General features: G+C 45.9%; 5 protein-coding genes across 5 annotated transcripts in view; 3 read left to right on the top strand and 2 right to left on the bottom strand.

Annotated features, from left to right (window-relative positions):
* The window catches only part of LOC118505492 (protein neuralized), a 41,156-nt gene extending 28,292 nt beyond the window's left edge, over positions 1-12,864 (bottom strand). Inside the window, exon 1 of the mRNA XM_036041347.1 lies at positions 12,406-12,864. Within this exon, the coding sequence (XP_035897240.1) occupies positions 12,406-12,430 (25 nt within the window). The 5' untranslated portion in view covers positions 12,431-12,864. The remainder of the gene's footprint in view (positions 1-12,405) is intronic.
* A 411-nt stretch (positions 12,865-13,275) lies between these two features.
* On the top strand, positions 13,276-15,795 carry LOC118505496 (28S ribosomal protein S10, mitochondrial). The gene is made up of 4 exons (XM_036041356.1): positions 13,276-13,421; positions 13,496-13,743; positions 13,809-14,325; positions 14,388-15,795. Exons 1-3 carry the CDS (start codon positions 13,413-13,415, stop codon positions 14,047-14,049), a joined length of 498 nt encoding a protein of 165 aa, XP_035897249.1. The 5' UTR covers positions 13,276-13,412; the 3' UTR covers positions 14,050-14,325; positions 14,388-15,795.
* Positions 13,403-15,811, top strand: LOC118505493 (interleukin enhancer-binding factor 2 homolog). The gene is made up of 4 exons (XM_036041348.1): positions 13,403-13,421; positions 13,496-13,743; positions 13,809-14,325; positions 14,388-15,811. The coding sequence occupies exon 4, from the start codon at positions 14,396-14,398 to the stop codon at positions 15,590-15,592; it is 1,197 nt and encodes a 398-aa protein (XP_035897241.1). The 5' UTR covers positions 13,403-13,421; positions 13,496-13,743; positions 13,809-14,325; positions 14,388-14,395; the 3' UTR covers positions 15,593-15,811.
* Positions 15,619-16,978, bottom strand: LOC118505494. The gene is made up of 2 exons (XM_036041349.1): positions 16,841-16,978; positions 15,619-16,769 (listed from the first exon to the last, which is right to left on the bottom strand). The coding sequence occupies exons 1-2, from the start codon at positions 16,844-16,846 to the stop codon at positions 15,903-15,905; spliced, it is 873 nt and encodes a 290-aa protein (XP_035897242.1). The 5' UTR covers positions 16,847-16,978; the 3' UTR covers positions 15,619-15,902.
* Positions 16,979-17,308: 330 nt separating this feature from the next.
* LOC118505491 (proteasome subunit alpha type-2) lies at positions 17,309-18,482 on the top strand. Its single transcript, XM_036041345.1, has 3 exons — positions 17,309-17,485; positions 17,556-17,888; positions 17,980-18,482. Exons 1-3 carry the CDS (start codon positions 17,445-17,447, stop codon positions 18,308-18,310), a joined length of 705 nt encoding a protein of 234 aa, XP_035897238.1. The 5' UTR covers positions 17,309-17,444; the 3' UTR covers positions 18,311-18,482.
* Positions 18,483-18,490: the final 8 nt, after the last annotated feature.

Genomic DNA, 18,490 nt, shown 5'->3' with positions numbered 1-18,490 from the left:
AATTGTGTCCAAATTTTTCAAATGATTTTCTAAATCATCGCCAAAAACTATTACGTCGTCTATATAAACGTAACATATTTTTCCAATAAAATTTCGAAGTACATCATCGATAGCCCTTTGAAATATAGCCGGTGCGTTTTTTAAACCAAACGGCATCCTAGTAAATTCGTATTTACCGTTATTAATAGCAAAAGCCGTTTTTTCAATATCTGATGCTTTCATCTTAATTTGATGGAATCCCGAAGCTAAATCTAAAGTCGAGAAATATTTTTTTCCTTTTAATTGGTCTATCACATAATTTATCTCGGGCATTGGATATTTTTCGGAGATGGTTTTAGCATTTAACATTCGATAATCGATAACCATTCTAAATTTCTTTTGTCCTGATGCATCCGGTTTTTTTGGCACAATCCATACCGGTGAAGTCCAAGCTGAGCGAGACGGTCTGATTATTCCATCCGCTAATAGCTTGTCAACTTGCTTATTTACTTCGTCAGCATATGCTGCAGGATATGGATACACTCTTTGATGGATAGGTGTATCGTCTGAAGTGTGTATTGCACATTCCACTTTGGTTGTACATGTTAGTTTACTGTCTGGTTTGTAAAATGCATCTCTGTTTTTATCTAAAACCTGGTTTAGTTTTTCTAGCTCTAATTTGGATAGATGAGATGTTCGGATCAAATTGTGGGATGACCGATTATGTGGAGAATAGTATGAGATTGGGATGACGAATCTTTTAGAGTTTCTACTCAATGTGATTTGGTCATTTTCTAGATCAATTTTAGCTTTCAATGTTTTCAACATGCTATTTCCAATGATTCCATAAAAAAAATTGTGAAATTTGTGTAACAAAAAGCGATCTTCAAAATCAATTTTGGGATGGAAAAAATTTATATTAATTGCACTAGTAGGAGCAAATGTACTATTTGCACAACTTATTTGACCTACTGAAAATTCGTACGGTTTACTGATTTCATATGCACGTGCCAATTGTGGATGTATTAAATTAATATTAGCACCTGTGTCTATTAAAAACGGAAAGTTTCCAATGGTAGTTTTAAGATAAATAAAAGGAAGGCTGGGAACTACCAACTCATCTTCCACTCTAAAAAATGGTTCTGACCATCGCGACTTGATCCCTCCAACGGATCATGCTCGTGTTGCAAATTTATGTTTTGTAATTTGTCAACAAGATTGTTTTGCTCTGTGAGCTCAAATTCATTTATTGTTTGTCCGTGACAATACCTTGCGTCGTTGGCATTTTTATTCATTTGATGAGCATATAATGGGTGAGCTTGCCTCTTTACCCACGCTTCTTGACTTGATGGTGGTCTTGGTCTTTTTTCGCCATATGTGGGTCTGTTACCATAGTCAATATGACGTGAATTTATACTTCTATCTACCTCCATTGGCTCGGGCTGTTGCCTCTGTGGGGTATATTGCTGATTAGGCAGGTAATGGGAATTGTATCGTGGAGCTGGACGAGGCGCTGCTCTAGGAGGGGGTACTGGTTGATAAACAATTTTTCTGGGTGCTACCCTAGGGGGTTGAGGCTCGAAGCCTAAATCTCTTGGCTTGGGAATATTAAGAGAATTTTGATTTCCATATTGATTTTTAAAAGGTGCTGATCGAACGTCCATATTAAAGTAATCAATGCAAAATTGATATGCTTTGCTAAGGGTCTTCGGGTCAGCAGTTTTTAATAAAGTGGATAATGGTTTTTCTAAACCTCTAATAAACGAATCCAAAGCTTTCTCTCTGAAATAGTTTATGTGGACATTTGCATGCAGAGAGTACTTACTGTCAGTTTGAACTTGTGCTATTATAGCGGCTAACAATTGGTTAACCCTGCTATAATATCCGGCGAGGCTTTCCGAATTACCCTTACGAATACACGTCAATTCATAATCCAGGGTCTTCACGTCACGCTTATCTTTATAGTAAAGCATTAGGATAGATTTTATCTGATGCCAACTACATGTTGCATTATTTGCATTTAACACATCGGAAGCTTCTCCACGGACTTTCCTTCTGATTGTTCGTTCGATCAGATGGAACTGCACAGAGTCGTCAGGAAGATCTCTATACATGATAAAAACATCTTCCACATCCGAAATCCAATTCATCAACTCATTTGGGTTTCCATCAAAAATAGGAACATCCCTCAAAAAGTCAGGGGTTTTTCCCATCTCCACGAAAGATCGTAGAACCATTTCAGTGTTGGGATTGGTCATTTTTGTGTTTTAAATGCTCACTTCACTTAACACTTGTCACGATCACGATTCACCACTAACAAATTACAGCAGAAGCTATTTAATTAAACACCAAAATTTCACTGATTTCGGATTTTTTAGGTTTTTACTTACAGTATGGTTGAGTTAATTTCCATGGGCATCTGACTTCTTTTTCTTCGGGGGAAAATTGGGCAGCTACAGCAAGATGTTCCTTTTTATCCTTCTGATGACTGGGGGCTCGCTGGCAGCAATCGGGAATTAACCACGGTGTCCCAAAGTTCGCTTCGTTATTATGATGGCTCCTTCAACCACGAGATTAGCCACAATTTTTAAATGGCTAACTTTATAGGATTTTTTTTTAACTTATACACTTCCCGCTGATTTTTTTGTCAGGTCCCTATTCGGGCGCCAGTTAAAACTTTTCTTTCTGAATAGATAGAAAGAGTCTTTTACAGTTCGGTGTCTTGAAATTAACTATTTTATTGAATTCAGCCGATTCCGTTATCGGCCCATAAACGGCCCAGCAGCGATCGCCGCATCAGCATAACTCGTCGCGTTGGATACAACACGACACTCCCAATGCTGATTTAGCGATTACCGACGCTCGTTGCTAACTCGCGCAGATGTTTTACATACACCGATTCCCTGCCCTTCGTTCCGCGGAGTCCCTTTTTCCGTCGCTCAAGGAAGAAGGAAATGAGATAAATGAGAAAAATACGATTGATGACTGAGGATGGATCAGGATGATACCTGAAGCGCGGCGCAGTGCAGCGGTGCTGTGGTTCCTTGGCTGAGGATCAGGCCCGTCTCGTCCTTGCACTCAGAAACAGCTGGACCCTGAGAGCAGACAAACAGAAGGGAAAACAACAGAAAGCCGAACAAAAAAAAAAGAAGCACAAAGCAGGAGAGCGCAAAAAGCACCTTGCGCCTCGTAAGTCAATGTTGCCGATCGTCAACGGTGACGAGGACGATCGGGGCCGGCTGCTGCGCGTCAAGATCCCTCTTATACGATCGTCATTAACGGGACACCGATGGGCGCACGCCTCTCATCAAATTTACTTTGGTTCTTTTCTTTGGCCTCGTTCGGTTCAGCTGATGCGCTTCTTATGATTTTATGTTGCTCCGCTTCTGAAGCACCGGCGACACGCGCCATGTGCAATTTCCTTTGCCACCGCCGCCACTACCAGCCAGCCGTCCGGCCATCAAAACTTCGATGATATATCGGAACTCGGCCAACAACGCCTCGCTTAAAATTGCTGCAGTGAAAAAAAAAAATGTAACCAAATAAAAACGAAAGAAAGATACAAAACTTAAGCAACCCGCAGTCGCGTGGGTCGTTTGCCGCCTGATGGGCCGCTCCGGTTCCGGGGTCGAACAGCTGCCGAAAAGGTGTGCGCGTGTGTGCAAACATTAACCCCACGAAAAAGGAGCGAACCAGGCGACGATGATATGCCAATCGCGTCAAGCTGCGCCTCGCAAACATTGGCGTTGCCTTTTTTTGTATATAAATGTTTCAAAGTTTACATTTTTTTTATCGCGCGCTCCCGCTGTCCCGTCGCTGCTGATCATAACCATCGTGATCGTTTAGCACCGGGCTTCCTATGGACGAGTTCTTTGCACCGGGCTGATAACGATGTGACAAGGTGTACCACCGTCCGCATAACAAACAACGTAACCGTCTGCCGGCAGGCGCATCAACGCGACCCACATCCATCCATCCATCCACCATCGTCAGTTTTTTTATATGTGCACAGACCATTTTTTTACACAACTTTTAACGCATTTTGCTTCACTTCTCGATCGCTTTCTTCGTCTATTTATATTTACTAAAGGGAGAAATAAATATACTACTAGAGCCATGTCTTGTCCCGCATACCAGCAACATGATATCAGACGAAACAAAACTAAAAACACGAACCGCCCTCAACAAGCACTGCCGACACCTTTCCAGACTTGCGGCCGCCCCACAACGCTAGAGGAAAATGACAAACTATCTACATCGGGTAGGGAGGGAGCGTTTTTATTTATATTTACCCCATATACCCGACGGATAGCATCAGAAACTTATTCTAGCGCATCAGCACACTTTCACTCTAACGGGCCGCTGTTTTTGCGAGCACATTTAGAGGCGATCTATTTTTGGGGACACGTTTATGATACATGAGCACTAATAAGGCAGGAAAGGCTTCCGAGAAAGGGTCCATCAACGCGTTTCCCGCCCCAGAACATCGTTTGGAGAGATTTTAATTAATGCGTGACTGCTTCAGCGGGATGAATAGTGCTAAAAATAGCAATGAAGGGGGTGCAGCATTCAACACCACGCCAGTTTTGGCCCCATAAATGCTTTGTTGCTTTGTATATCTGCTACATAATGAGGTACAGATACAGAATATTGTTTATACATGTTTTTATAACCGTTCTGGACATTTCGGCATATAAAAGTTTTTTTTCTAGTTACAAAGACGTATAAATGATGCAGTTCAGAGAAGAAAACGTAGGTAACCATATAAGCACAGTTATCATTTTCTATACAACCCATAATTACCTACATAACATAGCATCTTCAAGAAACACTTTAGCATACCGATGGTCTCCCATTAGCGATCGCTCAACAAACGATCGTCCAAATATTTTCAACACCTTGCCAACCAAAAGCGCGAACAAGGGGCCAAGTTTTTGTATGCCAGCTCTGGCAAAATGCTAACAGATGCCACCGCACCTAAAGCCCAACAATGCAAACCGAAATGACACATGCTGGCCATGTTTCGCCAAAACGATCGCGCAGCATTCATTTCCGCGTGCCGTGCTGCTGTTGAGTGATGGATTTCCTTTTCACCAAACGCAATCAACATAAGGATGCTGCCTCATTTCCAACCCGTCAGCATCAGCCCACTGCCAAAGACGGCCACCATATGCCGCGGTCGACTGTGTTTCGCTATTTGTGCTGCTGCACATCCCGAAGGGAACTCCTGAAGATAGCCGTCCCTTCCGAGCATCAAGATCAATCAATAGTATTTGCGGTTTTGCTTACGTGCGCTGTGCAGCTTTTCTTTTCTATGCGTCAAGCTCAATTTACTTTGCAAAGATCTTATCCTCTGCGAGCCTACATCTTCGGGATCGCTGGGATCGCCTCAGTTTGCCTGAGGAGGGAAGGCCACGAGGGAAGAATAAAGAAGATCAGTGAACCTCTGGCGCACGCCAGAAGGTGTCAGAGGTACGTCATTAGGGTTTTGAAATTTTCGTTCGTTTCCCTTTGCTTCATTTTCTTGTCCATCTGCTCCTACTGATGTACTGACGATCTAGGATTTCAGGACATTTGAGTACAACTGACGATTCTAGAGACATATTGTGGAAATGGGGTTTTCCATTTTTTATCCTACAAGAGAAAAAATAAAAAGTTCGCCCACTATATAGTTTATCAAAACTCTATGTTTGTCAAAATGGTTAAGTTATCAGACGATCCTAAGTGTAGGCGATCGATTGAAATCCTATATTAGCAACATTCAAACTAATCTCATTTGCAATTTAATACTTTATCCTTAGAATCACAATATCATCACGTACCAGAAGTCCTTCCGTAATAAAAAAGGATCCTCTTACTATTCTTTCCACTTTCCCAAAACTGTCGGCGTTGGGCTCAAACAACATACCGAAAAGCCGGCTCGAACGTAAAGAAGCAGCCGCACGCGTACACGACATGTCGAGCCGAACGCCTTCAGGAGATGATGCAGCTCAAGAAACATCGACGAAACTGCACATATGCTGTGTTCCGAATTTCCTACAACCGTACCGCTGCGGATGCTGATCTTCCGATCTATGCTAAACCATGGGGCACGCACAACAGGAAGAAAAGAGGCTGCGAAACGCAATGAAAAAACATAAAGAACGTAGCAGCAACGTGCTCAATATGCCGCCGACAAAGCTGTGAACTCGAGTCCCTAGCGCAGCTACCGAAAAAGCCGGCGACGGATGAATGTCGGCTTTGGTCTTTCCTCCTTTCCGGCGTTTGCCTCTCCCTCGTTCGTTTTCGTTCGGCGGTGAAAACCGTGGCGAATTGCATTATGCTTTCCCGAGAGTAAACAGAAACCGCGCGGGCCTGAACGAGGCAACGAAGGACCGGCCGCAAACAGACACACCAGCTGGAGGCACAAGCTTCCGCCGGTACGCGTGCCATCGGTTATGCTTGAATCAGTTTCCATATGCTGCACCGTCGAGTGAAGAGTCTTCCGCGTGTCGCTTACGCACGACAGTTTTGGGTCAGCGCACTCGAAGGGCACTCTTTTCGGGTGGGGAATCATTTGAAGGGCATGGTAGAACAATGCAGAAGAGTACGCAGAAAGCCCACCCAACGATCGAATTTCCCCCGTTTGGGATATGTGTTCGCTGCACAATGAATATCACGGTCACGTTCGACAGAACGCGCTGGTGACACGCGTAGAGAACGGAGCTGAATTTAGGCGCTGCCTAAAACCCCGGAACGAAACTTCCGGACCCACGTGCCACCTAGCACTGTTTCCACCATCCAAAAAGGCCACACCATTCGTTGACCTTTGTCTCTAGTACATATACTCTCCACAGAACCCCAAACCAAACCTCAGGCACGCTTCAGTGCGGCTTAACAAGGTTCCATATTCAAGTGCGACGAAATGGAACACCGTACTGTTCCCGCTTCCGTTTGGATGTTGCCGGTAGAAAGGAAACTCTAACATCATCATCACCAGCAGCATCGACCATTCGCGGTGTGCGTGCGTCGGTCGCATTCCATTATGCCTCTCCATTGTTGGTTCCTCAAGTGCAATTAACCATTCATAAACGTTCATTCATTCGCGATCAACCCAACCGCAGATAGGCGCGCATCGGAGCGCAGTGACGCGACACGCTTTTCCGATGTTCTGGATGTTCCGCCCCACGGACCCGGGTACTACACTGTTGACCGAGCAATTACGCAAGCACGTGTTCTTGGTAAACATCGCACTTGCAACGCGACTCACTAAATTACACCCTTCCGGTAGGGCGTGTGTACTTCAAGGCACGCACCGTCACAAGGTTTCGGCAACACTTGGCACCGGGCTCTAGTGTTTGCTGATACGTTATGACCCACCGGAAGAGTCCGACAGACCAATGCGCGAATCGTACCACCGCCATGGCACCGCGCACTTGCACTTGTAGTCTGATATCTTCAACAACAAAAAAGCGACACCCCATCCGTGCAAGAGTAAACGGTGGCGCGATGTTGTTTTACAACAAAGAAGCGAACCATAAATGCGCACGCGTTAAGGCAAGAGTTTGGAGGGTAGCATTAACGCGAGCGACCAACAAAAAAAAAAGTGCCATCATTGATAGCAGCAACATATAAAAAAAAAAGAACGGACACATCAGGCGACCGTCACCCAGCTTAGCCAGCAGATGTTGCGCTAACAACCAGGAACGCGCGGCGTGTGGTGATGATTCGCTTTTTTTATGCTTTGCACCTCCAACAAAGCGAATTCCGCATGGGGTAATAAATGCAGCCGGCTGCTTCTGGTCGGACGATGGAATGCTTTGCATTACGCACTCGGGTGAAACGGTACTATAATAGTGTGTTATGATCATTCCGGTAGAAAATAAGTTCCTCCTTCCAGGGTTAATAAGGAAACAGTTTCAAAAAAAACGCCTTGTAGCTTTACACTCTTTGAAGTTAGATTGAATGGCTGAAATGACGGATGAACACGTTTCTTCAACTGTAAAAACTCATTAAAATGCTTCTCCTGTCAACTTTAACTTGCAGCATACGATCGTCATTTTTGTTGCCTTCGTACCAGTGAGAGGATTGTTTGGTGCAGATGCAAAATGTTTGCACGGCTTAAACAGCACGGCTAAAATCAGCCACATTAACAGCTGCTACTGTCCCCATGAAGTAACGCAGATCGCTGAACCCAAACCATCCTGTGTCTGTTGGTACACGGTTCGTTCTACACCTTCCTCCACGGTGTACGACGCTCCATGACCTTGAACAATCCGGGGACAAAGAAAACTCTCCCCAGCGAGGAAAGTGCAATAGCACGGAAAACATACACACCAACCCAAGAGAGCAAACAAGAAACCAAAAAAAAATCGCGTGAAAACAGACGCTGCACTTGCCTGGCTGTGATGGATTGGATGGTGAACAGTGTACAGAAAGTCGCCGTGCGTTTTGTGCGCATCTTGTAGCCCACCCAGCCAAAAAGCAGGGGGTCTGGCTGAGTTTTTTTTTTTTGCGATCGGCCAGACGCTCCGTTGGTAAACCGTGCTACCAAATACAACAAAAAATCCTTAGTAACCTTAAAATAAACAACTGCTTTGCCTCTGGCAAGATGGCCTCCCCAAGCGCAGGCTCGTCTAGCGAGCAATGCTGGAATTCACGAAACAGTCCTCCCTGTTTTTCCCTTTTGCCTAATGTTTCGTTTTCTAAATTCATCCAGCATATAGCTTCAGCAACTTTAAAAAACACACGCACACCGAATGACTTAGTCACGGTCAAACCATACCAAAAATCGCGCGATCACACAGAGAAACGCGCTCCACTAATCGCGCGATGTTCGAATGTAAAATTAGATTTTTCGCTCAGTTTGATTGGAATTCCATACGATCGATAGGGAAAACCGTGTGGCATGCGTGATACACTCCCAAAGGGGGGAAAACTGTTTACAAATGAATTCCGAAGCGCGGCTGAGAAGCGGCACTGATTGAGATTTCTATCGGAAGCGGTGCGGATGTGATATATGAACGGCGATTTACATTCGGTCAATGATATTGATGATCTAAAGCATTTGCTTGGGTGGAGCATAGATGCCGAATTTAGAATGCTATAGCTTGATGAGAGAACCGAAATGGAAGTCACATCGACAGTTATGTTAGGGAAAGGAAAAGAAAAACACATTTCAAGATCATGGATCATTGGCCCTTCGCAATCATTCATCAAGCTATAAGCGTATCTGCAACCTTCTCGTTGGTTTAGAAAGAAAGAAATTCCAACCTCCAGCGCAAGTATGCGACTCATTTTCCCTACCAGGACCCTTTGGTCCTGCCCTAATCCGAACAAAATACTGGGGTGTGAAAAATAACACCGCTTACACAGTCATCCTTCGCTGGAAATGGTAAATGCAACGTCCTTTCCCCAGAATAACACCACGACCAGACGGTTTGGAATACTCATTTCCAATTCAAAACTGTCCTCATCATCTTCGAGGGGTCATTTGCGGCACTTAGGATGTGTGTCTGCCATCTGCAGGACGCAACAGTAGCAGAATGACTGCCTTCATGAATAACAGACATGCTTTCCTCGCATGCTTGCTGTCCAAACATAAACATCCTCCAAATCGGTACTCCGCCCAATGTAATGACCTTCCGGAAAGGCAACACTGCAACACACATACACCGCTCTAGCTATTCCCGCTAAAAAGAAATGCGAAAAGAAAGAATCGTATTAAACTGTAACGAACCACAATCAGCTCACAGCTATAGCATGTTGCTTCTTATCCCATTCCTCGGTATAATATCGTCAACCAAGACTTAAACAATGTGGTTCTTTCTGTGTGTTGCTGTTGTGCGCGCACATGCTTTCTTCATGCCGTACAATCATTCCATTTTCGCCAGCTGATAATATTTTTATCGGTTCGTCCGATTTAGTGTCCGGCGATTGTCCGGCGACACGTTATCAGAATCATTCACACACAACAGGCGCGCGAACCATATGCAAAGCCCTTTCCGAAGGCATGGCGTGTAAAAAAGAAACGCAAAAAGGGAACAGCTGAACGATCATCAGGCATCAGAAACCTTCTTGCCGATCCCGTGCTGCGTGCCTGCATATGTGCATCGAATCTCCCCCGAGCACTGTTGGGTGTAGAGCAGCAAGGATCGGTTTTCTTGGTACACTCAACGCCTTTTTTGACCTGCTTGTGATTGCCACAAGCACAGCACGATGGTTGTAAGGTTGTTTTTGTGTTGTTTCCATGTCCTTGTTGTAAACTGGTAGAAAGTGGTATCCGCACAGATGATGATAATTATTCACTGGAATCGAGTGCCCAAGAGCAGATGTCAACTAGGGTGCTTTTGGCTTTTGTTTTAAGGACTCGTTCCTGCCCGGTCCGAGAATATTGGGAGAACATTTGATTTTCTTCTAGATTTCTATCACCTGTTTGTTTTTATTTTTAATGCAGTGCTAAACACCAGTGGATAGTAAAACATCTTTGATGTCTAATAAGAAACTGTATTCTTCGAAGCAAAATCCGTTAAATAGTTTAAACTAAGTTAAAAATAAACTGATCTCGGATTGAATCCCATTGCATGTCTCAAGAGAGATTAGAAGCACTACTCGATGTCTTGTTAGGCTCGAGGATAAATCAGGGCATAAACCAATACCCAAAGCCAAGAGTAAATTAATTTTAAAACTTTTTTGAAATTCTTCCCAACAATGAAAAAAAACCTAACAAGTATCTGTCCACATACTGAAGCATTTGTAGAGAAATTCAAACACACATGTTTACTTTAATTTTCACTCTTACTCGCTATCGGTCGAATCCATCCATCCTCGAATGCCGTCACAGTTGAAATCCAAACGAAACAGTTGGAAAATTGATTTTAGTCCGACAGATAGCCCACAGACTGGTCTCGAAACTCTAGCCAGGGAGCTTGTGTGCTTGCCTGCTGCTGTCCTTCATTTTTCCGATCCCGGTCTCGATCATGCGCTCCCATAGGCGCACACACAGGTAAACCCCCTGAAGCACTGTTTTGCTGCCTTGTTCTGCTTGTCGATCGATTGCTTTTCACCCTCCTTCTGAAGACAGCTGATCGAGCTGAAGCGATCCCCCTACTGGCGGAACGGAATCGACATTCAAAACGTACCAACCGATAGTACCGACCGACCTCCGATACCTCCGGGATTTCTTTACTGGCTGACAGACGCTGGCAAAAAGGGCAGCGAATGTTTCTCATGGCTGCTAAGGTACGTAATCGCAGAACGAAAAACGCTGATGGCGTGTACGGACAGCGGTGTTCTCCCACATGCCGGGCGTCCATTCGTTACGGGAAGCCTTTGTGTATGGGTACGCTAAACGAAGCCTATTGTTTCTAACGATGTCACACTGAATACGATTCCAATCAGTCGGACCTGCTCCGTGTGAGTCCCAGTAGCAGACACCCGGTGGACACGGTTTCTCAGCGGTTATGAGGCGTGCATAATAGTGCTTCACCATTGCAGCTATGCTCCGCTCACTGTGAGACTGCGGGTGGGCCACAGGTGACAAACATTCGAACAGAACCTGTCCCAATGTTCCATGCGGGAGAGTGCGCCGCGAAACTTAGTCTCTGCTTAATTATAACCGCACAACAACGGAAGCATGCAAAACAGTAATCGCATCCTCTGCCGGACGGACCCCGGCAATCATTTCCACCGGATGGAAGCACTTTCGTTCCGATGAAATGGGAGAAATTTCGCCAGTTCCTTTGCGCAAGGTGTAAGCGATTAATATTCGTATGTTTCGGGTACGCTCATTTACCCGTTCGCAAGCGGTCCCAATTTCCGTCAGCGACAGCGAAATACACTTGCCACGATGAAATGCGGTTCACGCGAAGGTGAAGCGTTCCCTTTTTTCGGTGGATCGGTCTATCTTTCGTGCAGCTGCGTGCAAAGGAAGGACAAAAAGAACCGTTCCACCGTTGCTTTAGATTTCTTTTCTTCCGCTTCCTTATCCTTGCAGGCGTTCGCTAGGTGATGATTCTCAATTTCCCCCTACTTCCAGCAGCGAGCAGATTGAGTCTTCAATTCCATTAATGCTTCACTTCCTCATACTGTGTGAGTCGGGGAAGAACCGAACCGAACAACCTGCCGACAGGTGTAGTATGCTCATGCGACGTGTCTCTAAAACGAAGGAAAAAGGATTTCGACCCCTCGAAGGAATCGACCGCTTTACAGACTTATAGCGAAGCCAACGTGAACTGTCTTAGAAAACGGTGGCAATTGCGTTGGCAACCACCGTGAGAATCAGCCGGTCCTGCTGTCCCTCCTGCGCTTTCTTCCGGGCGCATTGTTTACATCGTCATACATTCGCTTCCGCCCTTTTTGTCCTTCCTTGCTGAAGTAACGCTCCCGCCCATCCGATTGTGGTTATGTAAATTTGCAGTTCATATCAGAGTATCGCATTCTACTTACATGAACCGCTGTTAGTTTGGCCCATGTTACTATGCGGGACGCATTTGCCGTGTCCTGTCCGGCGGGTGTGTATGCTTAACTGGAGGTTCTTCACTAATTCTCTCGCACTTCGTGTTCCCAGCTTCTTGCTGCTGGGCTCCAAAAACCTAGTAAGATGCACTCCACTTTCTGGCACACGCGTGCGGCAAAGGTGTCATCGGTTCTGCACCATACTACACTAGCGAATATCAGACGGGCTTCGACGCCTTCCGCTTACACTCCACCTGACTAACATCGTTCAACTATTCCAACGTTGCTAAGCCCTAATTCTAACCTATATAACTAGATAACTATGTTGCAATTTGTGTATATTTTGTACAATGTATTGCCACATTTGCCGACCCGGAACGGATTTCGCACTAGGAACTGTAACTATGTGTGTGTGTGACTGTTTTTTATAATACAATCATGTTGTCTCTTCTTCACCCGCAGGTAAAAGTCAATAAAGTTCTACCGCACACATCCTTGTCCTGTTTCGCTGGAATGTCCTGGAAAATGGGATTCCGCACCACATGCGCACAATTATACCCTCCGTACTACGTGATTCAGTAACAGTGCAATATTAGGATTCCGTTAGTTTCGGCTGTGATTAATATTATTAAAACCCCCGGATGCCTAATCAGCTTACAACCGATCACATGTTGATAAAGGCCATATTCTGTACATTCACTTCTCTGTAATTTGGTTTAAAAGTTTGGATAGTACATTATTGAAGCATCTCATTAAGAAATTGTTTTATTATACTTCAAGTTACTTCACAAACACCATTTGCATGCATAAAATTAGCCTATTTCATTGTTTTATATTCAAAATCACATTTAGATTCAAGATTTCCAATCAGGAACAGCAATTCAGCAAATCAGCTGAGAAATAGCATCGCATACAAAATAACATCGAACGCAGCGCCTACTGTCAAACTGACATTGACATGTTTGTTTGCAGACTGTTGTTGAATAACACGATACACCATGCTGAAGGTAAACCCGGCATCAAAAACCTTACAAAATAGGGTAAATTACCCATATTCCGTTGCTACTTCTCCCCCCTTTAGTGGCTCAACTTTACCCGCACCTTAGTGCCCCTGGTGCCGCGACCGATCCACACCGTCCGATGGTATTCCGAAGCGGGTTCATCTACCACCCAACCAGCCGTCGAACAGCCTGTTCCCGTCGGTGTGCCGGATAAATTGTACAGCCGGGTAGAGCTACAGATGAAAGGCATCGACCCGGAAGTGATGAAAAGTTATGCATTGTACGCTAAAACAGCAGCAGAACATTTGAACATAGAAGTTGGTAAACAGTACGTATTCTGCACTGAATTCACGGTTCGAACCCTTGTGTAACATAATTTGCTTCCCATTCCAGCTGGGTACTACGGAAAGCGGTAAAGGATCGTTTGACGCTACTGAAATCGGTGCACATCTACAAGAAACATCGAGTGCAGTACGAGGTTCGAAACTACTATCGATTTATGCACTTTCACAAGCTTACCGGATCGACGCTCGACACGTTCCTGGAGTACATTGAACGCAACCTGCCGGAGGGAATTGCGTTGAAAGTGACGAAAGTGGAGCTACAGCAACTGCCAGAACATTTACGGAAGTAACAGAATGGTTGAAAATTAGTTATTAAAGCTGTGCATTGCCTAGTAAGACAAATTGTTTTTTATTTGGTAAAATTCGAACGAGTCGAACGATGCTGAAAACATCGCATTGTTGTGGGATATTTTTCGCTCCGCTGCAAGGCAATTATAGCAAACTAGAAGTTGCTATGGAAATGTCAAAAATTTTCAATGAACGCTTCAATCGATGCAGCTTTTGTTTGTTTGTTATCCGGCATTGAACCACCAGCCGCAGATATCACAAAAAAGCCAATTAAAACTGTAAGTATTGTATTGGTTAACCTTGCAAAATGCTAATTTATCTTCCAATGTGTTGTTTTCAGCGAAAATCATGGTTCGTCCCGGGCTAATGCGTGGCGGTGGCCGTGGTGGAATGGGAATGGGTATGCGTGGTCGTGGTGCACCGTACATGAACAAGAAAACCTTCCTGCCCCGCCATCCCTTCGACCTAACGCTCGCGGAAATGGCTTTCCCCCGAGTGCATCCCGCTCCAGACGATTCAGCACTGACCAATGCACTTTTGAAGCGAAGCCAAGATCTCACCCCAACCGCGGCAGAGCAAACCGCAATCTCGAACCTCGTCGCCAAGGTCCAAGGTGTGCTGGACAATATCGTGATTGCGCCCGGTGACTTTACCAAGTGCCAGCTGGAAGAGGTACGCCAAGTAGGATCGTACAAGAAGGGCACGATGATGGCTGGCAATAATGTTGCCGATATCGTAATCATCTTAAAATCGCTCCCTACAAAGGACTGCGCCGAAGCACTCGGCAAAAAAGTGGAGGAAGATCTGCAAAAGTCAATGAAAACGGAAGTCGTTCCGAAAGCGGAAGCTCTATCACTGACCTACAGTGAGAAGGGGTTCGAAATAATGAACTCGCTTGCCAAGGTACGCTGTCTGATCGCAACGCTGCCGCAAAACATGCGCAAACTAGAGACGGAGAAGCATCTCGATTTCAAAATCATCCAAAGCCACCTGGCCGCCATCCGACACACGCGCTGGTTCGAGGAAAATGCACACCATTCTACGATAAAGGTGCTTATACGCATCCTGAAGGATCTGGCCCGTCGTTTCGATGGGTTTAAGCCGTTAAATCCATGGATTTGCGATCTGCTCGCACATTCCGTCATCATGAACAATCCGAGCCGACAGGCACTGCCCGTGAACGTTGCGTTTCGGCGCGTGTTTCAGCTGCTCGCTTCTGGGCTGTTCGTGCCCGGATCGGCTGGTATTACGGATCCGTGCGAAGTGGGTCACTTCCGGGTGCACACGTCGATGACGTTGGTCCAGCAGGACGAATGTTGCATGACGGCACAGACGCTGGTGCGTGTGTTAGCCCACGGTGGATACAAGCACATCCTCGGCTTTGTAGAGAATACGACCGTTGCGAAGGAAATGTCCGTGTGGGATGGGGTCGTAGTTTCACCGCTGGAACCGGCGTACGAAAAGCCATCGGAAAAGAAGGACGGCGAAGAGGACGACATGGAGTGTGTCGAGGGCGAAACCATCAACGAAGAGCCGACGGAGTGAGTGAACTCCCAATGGCCTTTGGTGAATGGCATTTAACATTATCGGGTTACACTTGGGATTTTTAATTATATGACTTTAGCATAGACGTTACATAAACTCACATAACGATGTAATTTAACAAAATGCAATAGCTGCACGTATGCTATCTACTCCCTTGCAAGATTTACTCACTAGAATGAAATAAAAGAAACTACTTGAATTTACCCTTCCTTTGAGCAACTACCGCTATAACCGATCTACTACTACCTCTAGCAGGGCCGATATGTACGCTCCGAAACGCTGCTAATACTGTGCTTTTGCTGCCCCACGTCTACAGGCACGGATTTTCCTTGGCGCTAAAATGGGCACAGTTTACGCGCGCGTTGTGTGACTTCGGTACAGCCATGCGGAAAATGCGGCCCTGAGGATAGCAAACGCACAGTTTGTACTGGCTGGACGATCCTGTCCGTGCGCCATGCTCGCTCTTTACCACGGGCAGATTGTTCACGTTAACCCACACCCCGTTCCCGCCCATCAGCATGGTGCTACCGTTGTCCGACTTCAGATAGATGTTCTGATCCGCAGACCACAGCAGCTCTTTCGCCTCCATTCGAATGCCCTCGGTGCCCTTTAGCGTAAGCTTGTTTCGCGTCTGCAGCTTTAACGTATCGTTAATGGGCGATGCAATGCGGCCACTGTTGATGAGATGGGCCTGCAGGATCATCGCTCCCTGGGGCATGTTGTAGTGAGGTCGGGACGTTCCGAACACCTGCCTGCCCGTGGCCGGATCCTTCACGTCGAAATGGTTTATACCCTTCAGAAAGCTGCCCGCCCTGGTGAGCTGGATTTTGTTGTGCGAATGTCCATTCCGATTGACCAGATTGATCGACACATCGCCATCGTCCCCGGCAATCTCCAGCGGCTCATCGTAGAAACTTTCCAACAGACCGTCCTGCTTGTACACACGGTCGAAATCAATGTTGCCGTAAAACTTTATCGCGTCCGCGTCCTGTAGCAGCTCGATGTTTTCCATGCCGCGATAGATCCGCAAAATAGCCGTTATGGAAAGCGTGAGGCAAAGATTACCCAGCGCCAAGCAGAACAGCAGCACCAGCACGATCCAGAACGCGAAGGAGCTTTTCTCATTGTACGCGTGACACTTGGAGAGATCGTACTTTTGTTCCATTTGTCGCATGTTCTGCAAGGAAAAGGAATTTTAAAATTTGAACAACGCACATGCTACTCACACCCGAACACTCCCGCACGTACTCCCATTGAAGTGTTGCAGGAATCGCAAACGGCCGGGAGGAATTTTCCGACTTTCGATTTCCGTGAAAAATTCGCTGTACGAGCAGGTGAAAATTTTTGACAATCGAACACATACACACACGCACACGGAGCAGGCGTTGCAATGTTTTCCCGTTGTTTGTTTTTTTTGTTACTGCTATCGAGAATAACAAATGAGAAAATTCTTCACTACCCGCGAGTTGCTCTCATTCTCACCAGGTGAGATGCTATAAAATATGAGTAGCTGAAGGGATTTTTATGGGTTGATAAACTTTACCGTAAACAAAATGGTGTTTTAAAAGATTATTTGACTAGGAATAATAATGTTAGGCTAGTTTTAGAACAAGATGCATTTTGAAATAATTCTGATTGTTTTAGAAAGATTAATTTTAATAAATAAAAGCCGCTCTGCCACATTTCGCTGAATGACACATTTCGCTCGCTTGTGATTTCGCTTCAGCCGGGCGAACTAGCTGTCAATGCCGGTGAGCAAGCTGTTTTGCCAAGTTTGTTTCATCCGCACTGAATCCATTTTCTGAAAACATTCTCCTGCGTGTGGGGCATCGAATAAAACTGTGTACGCGAGATGGCTTCGGAACGGTATAGTTTTTCGCTGACCACCTTCAGGTAAGTCGCGATCATGCTTCGCGCGAAGACATTTCTACTAACGAAAAAGGGTCGCTCGTTTCGTACGCAGCCCATCGGGAAAGCTGGTCCAGATCGAGTATGCCCTGGCAGCGGTAGCGGCTGGAGCCCCATCGGTCGGTATTAAGGCAGTGAACGGAGTCGTGATTGCTACGGAAAACAAGCAGAAGTCAATCCTGTACGATGAGCACAGCGTGCACAAGGTCGAGATGGTGACGAACCATATCGGCATGATTTACTCCGGCATGGGACCCGACTATCGGCTGCTGGTAAAGCAGGCCCGGAAGTTGGCCCAGAACTACTACCTCACGTACCGGGAACCGATTCCGACGTCGCAGTTGGTGCAAAAGGTTGCCACGGTGATGCAGGAGTACACGCAATCGGGGTGAGTAGGCAATGTGCTTGCTTGATAGTGCAAACTTCCGGATGTCGACTGACGAGCTGGTTTTTCTTTTAACATTCCTCTTTCCCAACAGTGGCGTGCGACCGTTCGGAGTGTCGTTGCTGATCTGCGGTTGGGATGACGGTCGCCCGTATCTGTTCCAGTGCGATCCGTCCGGTGCCTACTTTGCGTGGAAGGCCACGGCGATGGGCAAAAACGCAAACAATGGCAAAACGTTCCTCGAGAAGCGGTACAGTGAAGATCTCGAGCTGGACGATGCGGTGCACACGGCCATCTTAACGCTTAAGGAAGGTTTCGAGGGACAGATGAACGCGGACAACATCGAGGTGGGCATTTGTGACGCGAACGGTTTCCGCCGACTGGACCCATCCGATGTTCAGGATTATCTGGCCAATATTCCATAAGCTGCTGTCTTTGCTTGCAAGACCTGGAAACAAGCCGGCAGGTGGCGGCATTTTCATTATAAGCGTGTGTCCATGAGCGGAGGTTTTTCTTTTTCGGTAAAATAGAGTTACTGTGGGATGATACTTTGGAATAAAAACACTGTTCTTCTTCATGCGAATGGAGCCCAATCTAGCCCGACT

The sequence above is a fragment of the Anopheles stephensi genome, chromosome 2, assembly GCF_013141755.1.
Source record: "Anopheles stephensi strain Indian chromosome 2, UCI_ANSTEP_V1.0, whole genome shotgun sequence".
NCBI classification, from domain to species: Eukaryota; Metazoa; Arthropoda; class Insecta; order Diptera; family Culicidae; genus Anopheles; species Anopheles stephensi.
Note: the sequence above shows the minus strand (reverse complement) of the source record. Positions and strands in the feature narration are given on the sequence as shown.